Here is a 17,638-nt window from a genome sequence, read left to right as displayed (position 1 = left end):
GTTTGAGTTGTTACAAATAGTATCAGACCCAGATAACAAGTGGTGTGCCAGCGAGGACGTTGACCCCCAAGGAAGGTGGATTGTGAGATCCTATATTGGTTGGAGATGGGAACGAAACATTCTTTACAATGGTGTAGAAACATTTTCCTAATAGACATGTTCACAGCGATACGTAACGAGCAAAAGTAGACAATATTTACTAGCAATGGTGTAACAACTCAAACTCACCGCTAGTAGCTTATTACATATCATCGTCAGCCTCGTGGTTCTTAAAACATAGGAGATCTCATGTTATCTTTAACGGGTCAAATTTGCGTTAAAATTCGGAAGAAAATTTTATTATAATTTTAGAAAAAAAAAATAATAATAATAGTGGATTGGATTTGGAATATAAAAATAATATTTGAAAAGTCTATAAGAAGGCAATATAACATGAGGTACGTGGATGAGTGGCAGGTAGCCCATTGGAGAAAGATTCAAAATTCAGTGTCTTTTTCAACCCCCAAAAAATTAAAAAAAGGGTTTTTTTCCCCCCTTTTTTTTAACCCATTTGGTGAATTGGAGGTGAAAAACAATGGGTGAAAAAAAGGGAGAGGAGAAAATTACAGTGATAATAAGGGAAGTGAATGAAGAAAGAGACACAGAAATGGTGGAAAAACTGGAGAGAAGCTGTGAAATTGGGTCTAAATTAGGAGGGGCCTCCATTTTTACCGATATGATGGGCGATCCTCTTTGTAGGATCAGATTCTACCCACTTCATATTATGCTGGTCGGTTCCATAAAATCCATTATATAATCATTCTTTACTGTCTTTTTATTATTATTATTATTTATTATTATTTTTTTTTTTAATTTTTAAAACAGGTGGCTGAGCTGCCGGAAAAGGGAGACGTCGTGGGAGTGGTTAGAGGCTGCATTAAGTCTGTGGGGACTGGCGGCGCCGCCGCCGGAGAAGCTAATACCACCAGGATTGGTTGCATATTGGGCCTTCGTGTTTCTCCTGCTCACAGGTAATAAATAGTTATTCACAAAATTTTAGTCGGTGAAGTATAAATAAATCTCTCTCTCTCTCTCTCTCTCTCTCTCTCTCTCTCTCTCTCTCTCTCTCTCTCTCTCTCTCTCTCTCTTTATTTAAAGTTATTATAAAGTGTTTCTCTCAAGTATTTTTCAAAATCTAAGTATATTATCTAATTAAACAGTATGAAGCTATTATTATTATTATTATTCTTATTACTAATATTATAATTTAGTAGTGTAATTAATTTAAATTTCTATAGGTTTTTTTAATAGTTGTGCTAGACTTAGGTCANTTTTTAAACTTTGTTTGGAAATTATGTTTTTGTTTATTCGTTTAATGCTTTTTATCTCCTAGTATGGTCGGTAATAATCTATTTTTGAAGTAGATATTTGAATGCCTAGTATGGCTTGTAATAATTTATTTTTATCTAAATTTCGAAGTAAAATATAGAATAAAGATATAGAAACAAGAACCAGTCCCATACTTCCTAAAATAAGACTCGATCCCAACAAGAAAATCATGTATTGGTCCAAGCAAATCCATTACATGTAGTAAAAAAGAGATAAAAGAATCTAAATATTTATGTTCTTTATGACCTTATTGATATGACAGACAAAAAAAAAAAAAAAAATCAAATCAATGGAACCCCCATCCCCCATCTCACTGCGGTTGCTAGAATGGAAGGACTTCGAGCCTTATCTTGATCGCCCATTGAGCTTTACAAGAATTTAGATTTAAATACAAACATCAAAATTATCAACAATTTTTTTTTTTTTTTTTTTTTTTTTTTTTTTTTNTATATAACAAAATTTTCAAATAAATTTTATAAACATAATACATCAAATCGAGTAAATAATAATCTATTCATTGATCTATGAAGTTCCGAATTGGATTTTGTTAATTTTTTTTTTTTTTGNACACTAACATTTTGTAAATATCCATTTTCATTTTTTTTTCTTGGCATCTATTTTATCGTTCATGTAAATAAACAGGAAAAGCTTTGGTACGTGAAAAGATCATTGAGATTATTGATCAATACGATTTAAGAACAAAATCGACAACTCAAAGATACTCTTAACCTAATTCCTACAAAATTTCAAATCCGACATAGACACTAAAACCGAATTCTAAATTCCTAATAAAAACGAACAAATAAACTAAGCAACATTGGTNTCCTTGAACAATTTCAAAACTAGAGTACATTTGAATCCAGAGACGTAATTGCAACTTATCTCAAAAGTTGGAGGTATTTTGTATTATGAGATCCTACGTCAGTTAGCGAAACATTCCTAATAAGGATGTGTAAACCTCTCCTTAATAGACGCGTTTTAAAATCGTGAGGTTGACAACAATACGCTAACCAAAGCAAACAATATCTCCTAATGGTGGACTTGGATGGTTACAAATGAATCTTATTATTTTGAAGTCAAACAATAACACGTAGGACGTCGGGATCCTTCGAACCTCTTAACTAGGTGGAGAGAGCAATATATATGCACATGTTGGCTCTAACTATTCATTAAATTAAATTAAATGGAACAATTTTTGTGATGATATTATATTTATGTTATTATTGGTGTAGGAGGTTGGGAATTGGGCTAAAGCTAGTACACTCAGTTGAAGAATGGGTAATAAGAAATGGAGCTCCCTATGCATTTCTAGCAATAGAGAAGAAGAACAAAGCCTCAAAGAATCTCTTCACTCGCAAATGCAACTATGTAAAATTCAGCTCATTGGTGATATTCAGACAGCCAATTGTGTTCCCAACAAAAGACATCTCTAATGGGGAAATAAAGACAGAGAAACTGAACATAGAGCAAGCAATTTCATTCTACACAAACTGTCTCACAGCTAAAGGAGTTTATCCAATGGATTTTGATGTGATTTTGAAGGAAAAACTGAGTATTGGCACATGGATTTCTTATTTCAATCAAGAAGATTGGACCCAATTGATTTGTTCAGAGAAGGATTCAGAGATTTACCAGAGAATGCCAAGCTCTTGGGTGGTGTTTAGCATATGGAATACCTGCAAGGCATATAAGTTTCAGATAAGGGAATCAAAAAAAGATGAATTATTGTTACCTCTAAGGTTCTTGAAAAGTGCAAGAAAAAAGTTCATTTCCTGCTTCAAAATGCCAGATTCTGTGTCGTTTGGGAAGTCATTTGGATTCTTCTTCCTGTATGGGATATTTGGGGAGGGGGAGAGAGTTGGAGAGCTTGTTGAGTCGATATGGCTTTTCGCTTCGAGATTGGCTGAAGAAGAGAACGACTGCAAGGCCATTGTCACCGAACTATCTGTTTCTGATCCAATCATAAACCACGTCCCACAAAATAATAAATCCATGTCTCGCATCAACGATAACTGGTACCTGAAAAGATTGAGTGTACAGAGTAGTGATGATGAAAGGGATGAAATGTTGTTGTCAAAGGATATGGAAGCAGCTGCAAATGTGATTGTTGACCCCAGAGACTTCTAGATTTCAATATCTATTCATACCTGTTTTGCTCCTTTTTCTACATCAATCTTCTGTTCAAGATGCTGACAGCAAAATTAATGGTAAAGACCAAGTTTAAATAGTTCGTAAAACAAGATGATTATAACTCATTAAAAATTGCAAGGTTGAGAATTGAAACTAAACAATAATTAAAAGCTCCTGAAATGGATTTGATACACTGGCACAAAATTGTTTGAACTTTCTGTGATCGTACTTTTGAAGAAATTCTTACCAGATAGTTCATTAAAATTGGCTTGTATCCTTCACAATCTGGCAATTATCCTGAAGATGTGAGATCTCACCTCGGTTGAAGGGGAACAAAGCATTCCTTATAAGGGTGTGGGAACCTCTCCCTATCAAATGCGTTTTAAAACCGTGAGGCTGACAACGATACACAACGGATCACAAAGGACAATATTTACTATCGGTGGGCTTGAGCTGTTACAAATGGTATCAAAGCCAGACAACGGGCAGTGTGGCAGTGAGGACGCTAGGCCCCCAAGGGGGTGGATTGTGAGATCCACATCGGTTGGAGAGGGGAACGAAACATTCCTTATATGGGTGTGGAAACCTCTCCCTAGTATACACATTTTAAAACCGTGAAGGCTTGTGCTGGATGATTTGGATGATTCTGTTGTTTGGCTCTGTTAAACATACAACTTTGATAGTTGAAACAAACTCAGTTTCAGTTTCAGTTTCAGTTTCAACCACATTGTTACCAGAAGAGGAGGCAGCCGAGTCGTCTATGCAGGCGTTTTGAGTGCCTCCATCTGCTGTTCAAGACGTGGTGAATGGTTCTTGCTCCAGCATCAACAGTTCATCTCTTTTTTCTGTCTAGTGCTGGGTCAATAACCTCTAACAGACCCATAATCCATGAAGCATCATCCACAACTTCAGTTCACTGTTGCAAAACAACCTTCACTTTCTTATCCACATAACAAACTCAAATTTCAAAAGCTTATAATCATAATCAGCATCACTTGTTCAAAAGCTTCAAAAGTCAAGCAGCCATTTCAATATCAAGAAGTGATCAAGTTAAATTACAGATCGAGTTGATGTAGTGTAACTGAGGTTCTGACCTGCTAGAAATAGAGATTTCAAATTTCCTCGACTTGGATTGCATTCCCTTGATCTTGTTCCAATACTGCCCATGCCATCCATGTTACGTAACTCTGAGAATTTATGTTTAGAGACGATCTATATGAAGTAAAGCAATCCAAGTAAGTAATATTTCGAATCCAAGCCTGAGTAAAGATTCTTGAAGTTTAAACTACGGTTCTGTATGGTACTATTTAATCTCGTTTTTTGTTCTCGCTCCATTTTTCGTCTCAGAACTTTTAGAATGTTCATTTTCGTACTTGAACTCTCAGTTCTATCTTATTTTAGTCCTTAAACTTGAAAATTATAACTATTTTGTTCCTAACTTTTTACTTAGTTTTTAACAAATTGATTATACAACTTTGAATATGTATTTTAGCATGTTGATATGAGCATGATTTCAAACCATAAATCGGTGAGATGATATTAGATGCATGTTAATAAATCGGAGCCCTAAACCTGCCAAATGAAGGAGTCTTTTCCAATGCCTCCTCCGACGCCTCTCTGTTCACTCCGTCCTATGATCGATCGGCGACGAGAGCCACCGTTGAGGAGCCTCTGGAAGAACAGCACGGCGGAACGGAGATGAAATTGTGAGCGGAATGGAGGGGAATAGTGGAGATATTGCATCTGTATTTCGATAGATTGTAAGGATTTTGAGAGGAAGAGATGAGATTGAAGGAGAAGAAGAGAAGAGATTGATTACCGTCTGATTTTGCTTTCGAAGGCGCTCTCTGGAGAAGAAGAAGAACGGAGACTAAATTACGATTTTAACCTTCCAAATGTACTGCCGATACGGCTTTGTGTCGCGGAAGAAACGAAAGGGTATTTTCGATATGTTGGCGGCTAAAATGTGACTGGTCCTATTTTCCACGTGGCGGTCATTGAAGTGGCTCGGCACTTTTATCCTTGCGCTTATTTGTTTACCACGTGGAGGCAATTTGTTGGTTTGATTTTGTGGGTTTCTGATATTCTGCCGATAAATATCCGATACCGAATTAGAAACCGGATCCGATTCTTCAAAAAAAAGCTGCCACCGAGTCACTCCGGTTCAGTGAAATTAATTTTTATTTAATAGTAAAAAAAATTAAATTATAATTTTTTTTGATAAAATATATTTTTTTTTAACTTAAGTAAAAATATCATTTTTTTTAATGAAAAATGTATTATTTTATTCAAATTATGTCTTCATCTATAGTTCTAAATAAATAAATAAAATACTCCTGTGTACTCGTTCTCTCTTTTTATTTTTTTTATTTTTTTTTTTATTTCTAGACCAAGCTACGTCTACCCGAGAGCGGATTTTCCATCGACAATGCAACACATTTGTTTCGGTTATAGAGACGATGAGACGTGCTAACTTGGCACCCAACCTAACAACTCAGGGGTGGGTCGGCTATAGGTTCAGTCCAACTCCTATCAAACCTCAAATCAATAATCAGGGGCGGCTCAAGAGACGCCAGCATTGACGAGAAGGAAAAAGCCACATCTTACGACCCGCTCCACTTACTTTATTTTAAAAATAATACTTTAAAATCATGAGGCTGACGACGATATGTAATGGGTCAAAGCGGACAATATCTACTAGCGATGAACTTGGACTGTAACCGAAACAAAAATTGAGACCTAAACAATGCCAGATCGTTCTAGGTCAATGCCACACTCAATTACTGATCTCAAATTTTATTCAAAATTTGAAATGATTTCTACAATATTACACTTACATTTCTTCTTAAAAGTTAATCATATTGTTTCTAGTCAACATTGTCTCTAATCGTTTCAAGTCAACACCGTCTTGATAGAAAGTTGACTTTCTTTTCAAAAGTTGAGTTTCTACATCTTCAATGTCGAGAAAACTATAAAGTCATAGATAAACGTTAATGAATCAAGTACAAAAAGAAATAAGTGAACTTAAACTAACTGTAACACCTCATGCTCATTGCTAGTAGATATTGTCCATTTTGGCAGTTATGTATCGTCGTCAACCTCACAGATTTAAAACGCATCTATTAGGAAAAAGTTTTCACACCCTTATTATAAGGAATGCTTCGTTCCCCTCTCCAACCGATGTGGGATCTCACAATCCACTTTCCTCGGGAGCCTAATGTCCTAGCTGGCATATCGTTCGATATCTAGCTCTAATACCACTTGTAACAGCCTAAGCCTACCGCTAGCAGATATTATCCACTTTAGCCCATCATGTATCGTCATCAGCCTCACGGTTCTAAAACACACATGTTAGGGAGAGGTTTCCACACCCTTACTATAAGGAATGCTTCGTTTCCCTCTCCAACCGATGTGAGATCTCACAATCCACTTCCCTTAGAGTCTCGACGTCCTAGCTAGCATACTGTTCGGTGTTCGGCTCTAATACCACTTGCAACAACCCAAGCCCACCGCTAGCAGATATTGTTTGCTTTGGCCTATTACGTATCGTCATCAACCTAACAGTTCTAAAACACATATGTTAGGGAGAGGTTTCCACAATCTTATTATAAGGAATGCTTCGTTGCCTTCTCCAACCGATGTGGGATCTCACAATCCACTTTCCTTAGGGGCTCAATGTCCTAGCTAGTATGTTGTCCGGTGTTCGGCTCTGATACTACTTGCAACAACCCAAGCCCACCGCTAGCAGATATTGTCCGCTTAGGCCCATTACATATCGTCATCAACCTAACAGTTCTAAAACATATATGTTAGGGAGAGGTTTCCACACTCTTATTATAAGAAATGCTTCGTTGCCTTCTCCAACCGATGTGGGATCTCACAATCCACTTCCCTTAGGGGCTCAATGTCCTAGCTAGTATGTTGTCCGGTGTTCGGCTCTGATACTACTTGCAACAACCCAAGCCCACCGCTACCATATATTGTCCGCTTTAGTCCGTTACATATCATCGTCAGCCTCACGGTTTTAAAACGGGTCTACAAGGGAGAAATTTCCACACATTTATAAGGAATGTTTCGTTCCACTCTCCAATCGGTGTGGGATCTCACACTAATTGATTAAAGACACATCAAAAACGAAGTATTGTGTCGAGGTAAGGAACGGGACAAGAAATTACCAGTACATCTCGAGTTATTGAAACTGATTGGGCGAGTCGGATTGCCATTCCAAATCCTCTTATCTTTATTTAGGGTTTTGGTTGTACAAGGATTCGATGATTCTTCACCTGCCCACCTTTTTATCTCCAATTAGTCAAACTCAAGCATGCATGGTCCACATCACTACACAAATTATTGACCACAAACTTTATTCATAAGTCTCCTTCGTCTTGTACTTTGGTTCTTAGCCATGCGTGCTTTACAAGCATGACAATGATAAAGCCTATATGTCGCAAAAATAGGTCAAGTTTTCGATCAATCAGAGCGTTTAGGATTCAGATATCGATAAGTTATTCAAATGAAAGTTCTTTTTCAAGTTGGATTACGTCGTTATCTACTTATGAAATATTCGGACGGAGAGAATAATTGAAGTATTTTAGGTCATAGAAAGGGTCATGCATGAATACGAGGCCTTTCGTGTCAATATTCATTTGTTTCTTTTAAGTTCTTAATTACCCGTTGAGATTCTATGTGTTTCGTCTCGTGATTATAGGATATGATACGAACCGAGGTGTATTAATCATATCATAAGAACTTCAAAATAGATGTCGGGATTGTATCCTAAATCCTGTACAAGATGACAGCAAAATGGAGTGTGTATTTATAAATGAATGAAAATTGAAGAAATCTGAGTATCATATTTGTAACATTGTAGTCCTTATACTTCGAAATTTGTAGCAATTTAGTTTATTTAATAAAAATTAATATTATTTAATTATATAATTAATTAATTAATGAGAAATTCAATAGGTTATTTTATAAATTAAAAAGTACATTGTCGAGTCATCAAATTTTTTTATTTTAATTTACTTTTAAGTACAAATATTTGTGATATTATTTAAATCTTATTTAAGAAGTCACGACTTTCCACAATGATATGATATTGTCACTTTCAGCATAGTTGCTTTGGACTTCCCAAAATGTTTCATATCAAAGAAGATAGTATTCTTCACTTATAAACTCATAATCTTCCACTAAATTAACCAATGTGCGACTCAGTCCCAATAATTCTCAACATTATTTATAAATTTAAATTAATATAAAAAATACAAAACAAATTTGGTAAATTATAAGAGCATAATTTAAAAACTTATTTTATTTTTGCATAAAATATTACCGCCAGCGGCTTCTGCTCGCTTCAAAGACTACAAGAGATTCTGCTTCATTATTTTATTATTATTATTATTTTATTATTAAAACTAATAAAATATTATTAACTTTTGGATAAGAAAGTGCCACTCTGTCATAATTAGTTTTACTTTCTAAGAGACCCTTTATTAATTTAATTTAAATTTGGGGGCAAAAATATATATTTTTTTTTTACCGGCTACAGTAAAATTTAAATTTTCATCCAATGAATGTCACGGTAATAAATATTGTATTTTTTTTACTATAAGGTTCTCTAATATAATTATTTTATTTTTAGTTTTAAAAAATTACTTAATTTCTCGCCATAGATAATTAAATAAAGAAATAAATCGATAATTTTGTATGCTTAATTTTTAAAAATAATGTAGTTATTAACGTTTTTTATTAAAAAATATTTTTCTAATTTTTAAATTATTAAATAAAAACATTTTTTTTTTGCACGACCTTGGCTTTCACTTTCTTCTTATATCTTTTCCCTAACTGTCCTTATTTTTGTTAGTTGTTTTTTTCACTGCCTGTATGGTGGAAGAGACATTGAGATGAATCGATCGTAGTCATTGCGAGAATATTTCTCCTCACCCACGTTGGTCAAGGAATGAGCTAGTTTCAGCTTCAAACAGTTCCGTCGTAAACCTCAGTTAGGATACTGAGCTCTTTTCGGATAGGGCCGGAGTCCGACTTCCTTCTATTTAGACCAACTGTGGTCGGTTGTCATTGTACGTCGATGGCGACTATAATTTTCTTACACGTTGGTCAAGGAATGAACTAGTTTCAGCTTCAAACGGTTCCGTCGTAAACCTCAGTTAGGATACTGAGCTCTTTTCGGACAGGGTCGGACTCCGACTTCCTTCTATTTAGACCAACTGTGGTCGGTTGTCATTGTACGTCGATGGCGACTATAATTTTCTTACTCGTTCTTTTACCTCCAATCTTTCACTTCTTAACGACTCAGTTTCTGTTTTTTTAACCCATTTGAAATGAAGGGGAACTCGTTTCGTTTAAGTTATTAAAAAAAAAAAAAAGATGGGAGAGAGAAAAAATGTTTTTTTTTTTAATTTAATAATTAGAAAATTAGGAAAGTATTCTTTAAATACGAAAAGTTTAGGGGTTGAAAGTAGATTTTTTTAAAAAGCTGTTAATTATTAACAGCCTTGTAATAAATAAATAAATAAATAAATAAATAAATAAATAAAGGAGAAGGGAAATAAGCCACCAATCAAAAGCATTTTCTTTCGTATTTCCAATTTTCATCCGCAAAGATGATGGATAGAGAAAACCCCAAGAATTCGCAGAGAAAATAGTGAGAGAAAAAAAAAAAAGAGAGAGACATCGAAGAACAAATCAGGATTTTTTTTTTTTTTTTTTTTNTTGTCGAAGATTCAAAGAGGCGGCCATATCCAGCCCTTTGGATGTATGATAGCCATAGATGAGGCTAGTTTTCGGGTTATTGCATACAGTGAGAACGCTAGGGAATTGCTCGGTTTAACTCCCCAATCCGTGCCGAGTCTTGAAAAGCCTGAGATCCTCACAATTGGGACTGATGTACGGAATTTGTTCACTTCCAACAGTGCAATTCTGCTCGAGAAGGCATTTGGGGCTCGAGAAATCACTTTGTTGAACCCTGTTTGGATTCATTCCAAGAATTCTGGTAAGCCTTTTTACGCAATTTTGCATAGGATTGATGTGGGAATTGTGATTGATTTGGAGCCTGCAAGAACGGAGGATCCTGCCCTTTCTATTGCTGGAGCAGTCCAATCGCAAAAACTTGCGGTACGTGCTATTTCTCAGTTACAATCACTCCCTGGTGGAGATATTAAACTGTTGTGTGATACTGTGGTNTTTGTTTTTGAAATACAGAAACAACTGTTCAGGATTCAATCGTGTTACTGCAACTCACGTACTATTGAAATCTCTCAATTCAGCCGGATTTTCTTTTGCTCATAGTGATGAGAGTTTGGTTATCTGTTTGCTTTTGATTCTGTTTTTTTTTTTTTTTTTTTTTTTTTTTTTTTTTTTTTTTTTTTTTTTTTNATCAACAAAGCCATAGCGCAGTACACAGCCGATGCTCGTCTTCACGCGGTGTTCGAGCAGTCAGGTGAGTCTGGGAAATCTTTTGACTACTCACAATCTATAAGAACTTCGACGCAATCTGTGCCGGAGCAGCAAATTACTGCTTATTTGTCGAAGATTCAAAGAGGCGGCCATATCCAGCCCTTTGGATGTATGATAGCCATAGATGAGGCTAGTTTTCGGGTTATTGCATACAGTGAGAACGCTAGGGAATTGCTCGGTTTAACTCCCCAATCCGTGCCGAGTCTTGAAAAGCCTGAGATCCTCACAATTGGGACTGATGTACGGAATTTGTTCACTTCCAACAGTGCAATTCTGCTCGAGAAGGCATTTGGGGCTCGAGAAATCACTTTGTTGAACCCTGTTTGGATTCATTCCAAGAATTCTGGTAAGCCTTTTTACGCAATTTTGCATAGGATTGATGTGGGAATTGTGATTGATTTGGAGCCTGCAAGAACGGAGGATCCTGCCCTTTCTATTGCTGGAGCAGTCCAATCGCAAAAACTTGCGGTACGTGCTATTTCTCAGTTACAATCACTCCCTGGTGGAGATATTAAACTGTTGTGTGATACTGTGGTTGAGAGTGTTAGGGAGCTTACTGGATATGATAGGGTTATGGTGTATAAATTTCATGAGGATGAGCATGGTGAGGTTGTGGCTGAAAGCAAGAGGGCTGACTTAGAGCCATACATTGGATTGCATTATCCTTCTACTGATATTCCTCAGGCATCAAGGTTTTTGTTTAAGCAAAACCGTGTTAGGATGATCGTTGATTGCAATGCCTCTCCAGTTCGTGTANTGCTTTCTTAGCTCCGTCGCTGCCGGTACTGAAACGAGAATCGTTGGTTTGGATTTGAAGAATTTGTGTAAGTAAGTGAAAGTTAGTGGAAAGAATTTTGTTGTGAAGAAAATGGTTTCCAGTAATCGAGCGACGCATTGGCATCAACAACAAGCACAGTCCTCGAACACGAATACCAGCAATTTCCGATCTCACCGTACAGATTCTATCAACAAAGCCATAGCGCAGTACACAGCCGATGCTCGTCTTCACGCGGTGTTCGAGCAGTCAGGTGAGTCTGGGAAATCTTTTGACTACTCACAATCTATAAGAACTTCGACGCAATCTGTGCCGGAGCAGCAAATTACTGCTTATTTGTCGAAGATTCAAAGAGGCGGCCATATCCAGCCCTTTGGATGTATGATAGCCATAGATGAGGCTAGTTTTCGGGTTATTGCATACAGTGAGAACGCTAGGGAATTGCTCGGTTTAACTCCCCAATCCGTGCCGAGTCTTGAAAAGCCTGAGATCCTCACAATTGGGACTGATGTACGGAATTTGTTCACTTCCAACAGTGCAATTCTGCTCGAGAAGGCATTTGGGGCTCGAGAAATCACTTTGTTGAACCCTGTTTGGATTCATTCCAAGAATTCTGGTAAGCCTTTTTACGCAATTTTGCATAGGATTGATGTGGGAATTGTGATTGATTTGGAGCCTGCAAGAACGGAGGATCCTGCCCTTTCTATTGCTGGAGCAGTCCAATCGCAAAAACTTGCGGTACGTGCTATTTCTCAGTTACAATCACTCCCTGGTGGAGATATTAAACTGTTGTGTGATACTGTGGTTGAGAGTGTTAGGGAGCTTACTGGATATGATAGGGTTATGGTGTATAAATTTCATGAGGATGAGCATGGTGAGGTTGTGGCTGAAAGCAAGAGGGCTGACTTAGAGCCATACATTGGATTGCATTATCCTTCTACTGATATTCCTCAGGCATCAAGGTTTTTGTTTAAGCAAAACCGTGTTAGGATGATCGTTGATTGCAATGCCTCTCCAGTTCGTGTAATTCAGGAGCCAGGGCTTATGCAACATCTATGCTTGGTGGGTTCAACTCTTCGTGCTCCCCATGGCTGCCATGCTCAGTATATGGCCAATATGGGCTCCATTGCTTCATTAGCAATGGCAGTTATTATCAATGGTAATGATGATGAAGCTATTGGCGGCCAAAACTCAACAAGGCTTTGGGGTTTGGTTGTATGCCACCATACTTCTGCTCGGTGTATTCCATTCCCACTTCGGTATGCCTGTGAGTTTCTAATGCAAGCCTTTGGGCTTCAACTGAATATGGAATTGCAGTTGGCTTCACAGATGTCTGAGAAACATGTTTTGAGGACTCAAACTCTCTTGTGTGACATGCTTCTTCGTGATTCCCCAACTGGGATTGTTACACAGAGTCCAAGCATCATGGACCTTGTAAAGTGTGATGGGGCAGCTCTCTACTATCAAGGGAAATATTACCCTCTGGGTGTTACGCCAACCGAGGCCGAAATAAAGGATATTGTGGAATGGTTGTTGGCTTTCCATGGAGATTCAACTGGTTTAAGTACAGATAGCTTGGGTGATGCTGGATATCCAGGGGCAGCCTTGCTGGGTGATGCAGTTTGTGGAATGGCTGTTGCTTACATCACAAAAAGGGATTTGCTATTTTGGTTCCGATCACATACAGCAAAAGAGATCAAATGGGGTGGCGCAAAGCATCACCCAGAGGATAAGGACGATGGTCAAAGAATGCATCCACGTTCTTCATTCAAGGCATTCTTGGAAGTTGTAAAATCCCGTAGTTTACCATGGGAGAATGCAGAAATGGATGCAATTCACTCATTGCAGCTTATTCTGCGAGATTCATTTAAGGAAGATGTGGCAATGACTTCGAAGGCAGTTGTCCACCCTCAACTAGGGGATCTTGACTTACAAGGGATTGATGAGCTCAGCTCAGTTGCAAGAGAGATGGTCAGGTTAATTGAGACTGCAACTGCCCCTATCTTCGCTGTAGATGCCGATGGTCATATCAATGGATGGAACACGAAGATAGCTGAGTTGACTGGGCTTGCAGCTGAGGAAGCTATGGGGAAATCCTTAGTTCGTGATCTTGTGTATAAAGAATCTGAAGAAACAGTCGACAAACTTGTTTCCCGGGCTTTAAAAGGTAAGTACCTTAAATTACATGGTTTATCTTGTAGCTCTCTTAATTTTTTTTTATATTGCAATAGATTTGGGTTCTATCACATATGTGGGTGCATTTATAGTTTCTTGAGAAAGTAAATATGGAAAATTGCACTTGTTGGCAAAATGCAGGTGAAGAAGACAAAAATGTAGAGATAAAAATGAGGACATTTGGGCCGGAAGATCAAAGAACGCCAATTTTTGTGGTTGTAAATGCTTGCTCTAGCAGGGACTACACCGATAATATAGTTGGTGTTTGTTTTGTTGGTCAAGATGTTACCTGCCAAAAAGTGTTCATGGACAAATTTATTAGCATACAAGGTGATTACAAAGCAATCGTTCATAGTCCAAATCCTCTTATCCCTCCAATATTTGCTTCAGACGACAATACATGTTGCTCAGAATGGAATACCGCCATGGAAAAGCTCACTGGATGGTCCAAAGAGGAGATAATTGGAAAAATGCTAGTAGGAGAGGTTTTTGGAAGTTGTTGTCGACTGAAGGGTCCAGATGCATTGACCAAATTTATGATTGTCTTGCACAGTGCAATTGGTGGGCAGGACAATGAAAAATACCCCTTTTCTTTTTATGACAAAAAGGGGAAATATGTGCAAGCTCTCTTGACAGCAAATAAGAGGATGAATATGGAGGGTCAGATTGTTGGAGCTTTCTGCTTCTTACAGATAGCTAGTCCTGAATTGCAGCAAACTCTTAGAATGCAGAGGCAACAGGAGAAGAACCGGTTTGCTAGGATGAAAGAACTGGCTTACATTTGCCAGGAAGTGAAGAGTCCTTTGAGTGGTATACGCTTCACTAACTCACTTTTGGAGGCTACAGATTTGAGTGAAGATCAAAAACAGTTCCTCGAGACCAGTGTTGCTTGTGAAAAGCAGATGTTGAAGATTATAGAAGATATGGATTTGGAATGTATTGATGATGGGTAAGTTGTTCTTTAACAATCATCAGTCTTTTATAGCAAAGATATAGTGTATGAATCCGTACGTTTAATTGCATCTTTTTTGCATTCAATTGAATTTACTTTCTCCATGAACGGAAAACTTATTTGATTCATCTTTGGAATGGTTATCAGAGAGTCTGTAAGCTATGTGGGGTACATTAGTTATCTTCTTTTGGTAATTGTTTGGTTTGTGCTTTAGTTTTGGGACAGTTTCATTACTTACCTGGCTGCATCTGTATATAATTAGATGTTTTCAATCATAAGAACATCCTTATTTGGATTAAACCAGGAAATCCTGGGTGATGGGGGAAATGCCATGGCTGCAACTGATCTAGTAACATTTCTGTGTTTCTTCCTTAATGGTCAATCTGCCACTAAGAACAATGTACACCTAATATTGAAGAGGTAACAAAGAAGTCCATATGTTTTGTGTAGAATTGAGGAATTTTCTTCTAGTCTTCTATTATTACCAACTGGATGAAAATCTTGAAACAAGTACCAAGTTATCTTTATTCTAAATTGTTTCTATTCTGCTTGCTTTTTTGGATTCATGTACATCATTCTCCTTGGTTAATAATATGTCTCGACAAGTGATTGTAATTTTCTGATTGTTCTTGTAATCAGTACGATGGAACTTGAGAAGGGGGAGTTCTTATTGGGAAGTGTTATCAATGCTGTTGTTAGCCAAGTGATGATACTCCTCAGAGAAAGGAACTTACAGCTGATCCGTGATATACCAGAAGAAGTAAAGACTATGGCTGTCTATGGCGATCAAATGAGGATTCAACAGGTCTTAGCTGATTTCTTGTTGAATATGGTCCGTTACGCACCCTCTCCAGAAGGTTGGGTAGAAATACGTGTCTGTCCATTCCTGAAGCAAAATCCAGATGGACATACTCTTGCACACACTGAATTCAGGTATTTTAACATCCAATCATTCTTCACATATGTTTGAGCTGAAGATACTGAAAACTGAACGAAATAACATGATGTAAATGCATAGTTCTGGTTCCTTGTTTCAACAATATTATTAGTTTCGATAGGATTTTTATGTTAGGAATCACGGACTTCCACAATGGTGTGATATTGTCCACTTTGAGCATAAGCTCTCGTAACTTTGCTTTCGGATTTCCCAAAAGGCCTCATACCAATGGAGATAATATTCATTACTTATAAACTTATGATCTTCTCCTTAAGTAGCCAACGTGGGACTCGCTCCCAACAATCCTCAATAATTCTCCCCTTGAACAAGTCTCCCCCAAAACCTATGTAGCCCTTGAACAGCCTCCCCTTAATCGAGGCTCGACTCATTTCTCTGGAGCCCTCAAACAAAGTACACCCTTTGTTCGACACTTTAGAATTCTATTAACATGATTAAGTTAAGGGCATTACTTTGATACCATATAGGAATCACAGACCCTCCACAATGGTATGATATTTTCCACTTTGAGCATAAGCTCTCATGGCTTTGCTTTCGGTTTCCCCAGAAGGCTTCATAACAATGGAGATAGTATTCCTTACCTATAGACCTATGATCATCCCCTTAATTAGCCACTGTGGAACTCCCTCCCAATAATCTTCAACAATCCTCAATAAGATCTGAACGGCAGATGAGATTATACTTATAAGGACTTCAATTATTAGATCTTTTCTGTAGCTTTTGGGTCTCTTGTTTTTTCTTTTTCTTTTTTGTATTTGTATATTCTTTTCATTTTGTTCTACGAAAGCTCTTTATTATCAAAAGATGGAGGAAAACATTAGTTCCAAAAGCTTGCTAACATATGTTATTATGACGAAGGATTGTATGCCCTGGGGAAGGTCTACCACCTGAGTTGGTTCAGGACATGTTTCATAGTGGCAGATGGGTGACTCAAGAAGGCTTAGGCTTAAGCATGTGCAGAAAGATACTGAAGCTCATGAATGGTGAAGTCCAGTACATCAGAGAGTCTGAAAGGTGTTATTTCTTGATCACTCTCGAACTCCCCTTGACAGAGAGAGGCCTAAACGACGTCGGTTAGTTTCTTCGACCCCTTACAAACTTTCCCTGATTAACATAAGATACTTGTGTAATTTTCGAGTCATTGTTCATAAGCTGAGCTCTGAACTTACATGTCGTCAAGGCCGTGTGATATAATTAGTAGGCGAATAATAAAGACTGTTTTATGTACATCACTTCACTGACCTGCTTGTTCTAGATGAGATGCTGCTAGTGCTATTAGGTACTATAGAATTGTCTTTGTTGCTGTTAGAAATTGTCGTATTAGAGGATTTGAAGGTTCTGTTGTGGTTAAGTTGAGTTGCATCTTCAATTCCTCTGTTCTTACCATTTCTTCTGTAATATTATGAAGTACTATTTGAGCTGCTGGCTTATAGGAAAGGGAGAATGAATATTTTGAGATTTTAAGTTATTGCTCTGAACAATGAATGGTAATTTTGAAGGGCCTAAGTAAATTGGCATCACTGAATGAATTATGAACTCATTGTAGAGTTTATTTTATGTTATTTTTTTCTTCTTGTTTGTTTGTTTATTGTTATTTTTTTAAGAAAAAACTATTTATTTTGTTTGTTTATTTTATTTTTGATATTGTTTGTTTTGCCTTACGTAGTGTTTAGGGTTTAGGGTTAGCCTCAGAATTTTAAAACGTGTTTAGTAGAGTGAGATTTCTCCACTAAGGAATATTTTGTTTCCTTCTTCAACCGACGTGGAATCTCACAATCCACTCCCTTGGGGGCCAGCGTTCTCGCTG

At 37.3% G+C, this 17,638-nt stretch overlaps 2 protein-coding genes across 2 annotated transcripts; both read left to right on the top strand.

The window, feature by feature from the left end:
• The first annotated feature begins 574 nt into the window (after window positions 1-574).
• LOC111790283 (probable N-acetyltransferase HLS1) lies at window positions 575-3,873 on the top strand. Its single transcript, XM_023671147.1, has 3 exons — window positions 575-769; window positions 865-1,010; window positions 2,601-3,873. The coding sequence occupies exons 1-3, from the start codon at window positions 575-577 to the stop codon at window positions 3,493-3,495; spliced, it is 1,236 nt and encodes a 411-aa protein (XP_023526915.1). The 3' UTR covers window positions 3,496-3,873.
• A 7,864-nt stretch (window positions 3,874-11,737) lies between these two features.
• Window positions 11,738-17,299, top strand: LOC111790202 (phytochrome B-like). The gene is made up of 4 exons (XM_023671050.1): window positions 11,738-13,916; window positions 14,066-14,873; window positions 15,516-15,809; window positions 16,690-17,299. The coding sequence occupies exons 1-4, from the start codon at window positions 11,843-11,845 to the stop codon at window positions 16,907-16,909; spliced, it is 3,396 nt and encodes a 1,131-aa protein (XP_023526818.1). The 5' UTR covers window positions 11,738-11,842; the 3' UTR covers window positions 16,910-17,299.
• Window positions 17,300-17,638: the final 339 nt, after the last annotated feature.

This window comes from Cucurbita pepo, chromosome LG03 (assembly GCF_002806865.2).
Source record: "Cucurbita pepo subsp. pepo cultivar mu-cu-16 chromosome LG03, ASM280686v2, whole genome shotgun sequence".
In the NCBI taxonomy this organism is placed as follows: domain Eukaryota; kingdom Viridiplantae; phylum Streptophyta; class Magnoliopsida; order Cucurbitales; family Cucurbitaceae; genus Cucurbita; species Cucurbita pepo.
Note: the sequence above shows the minus strand (reverse complement) of the source record. Positions and strands in the feature narration are given on the sequence as shown.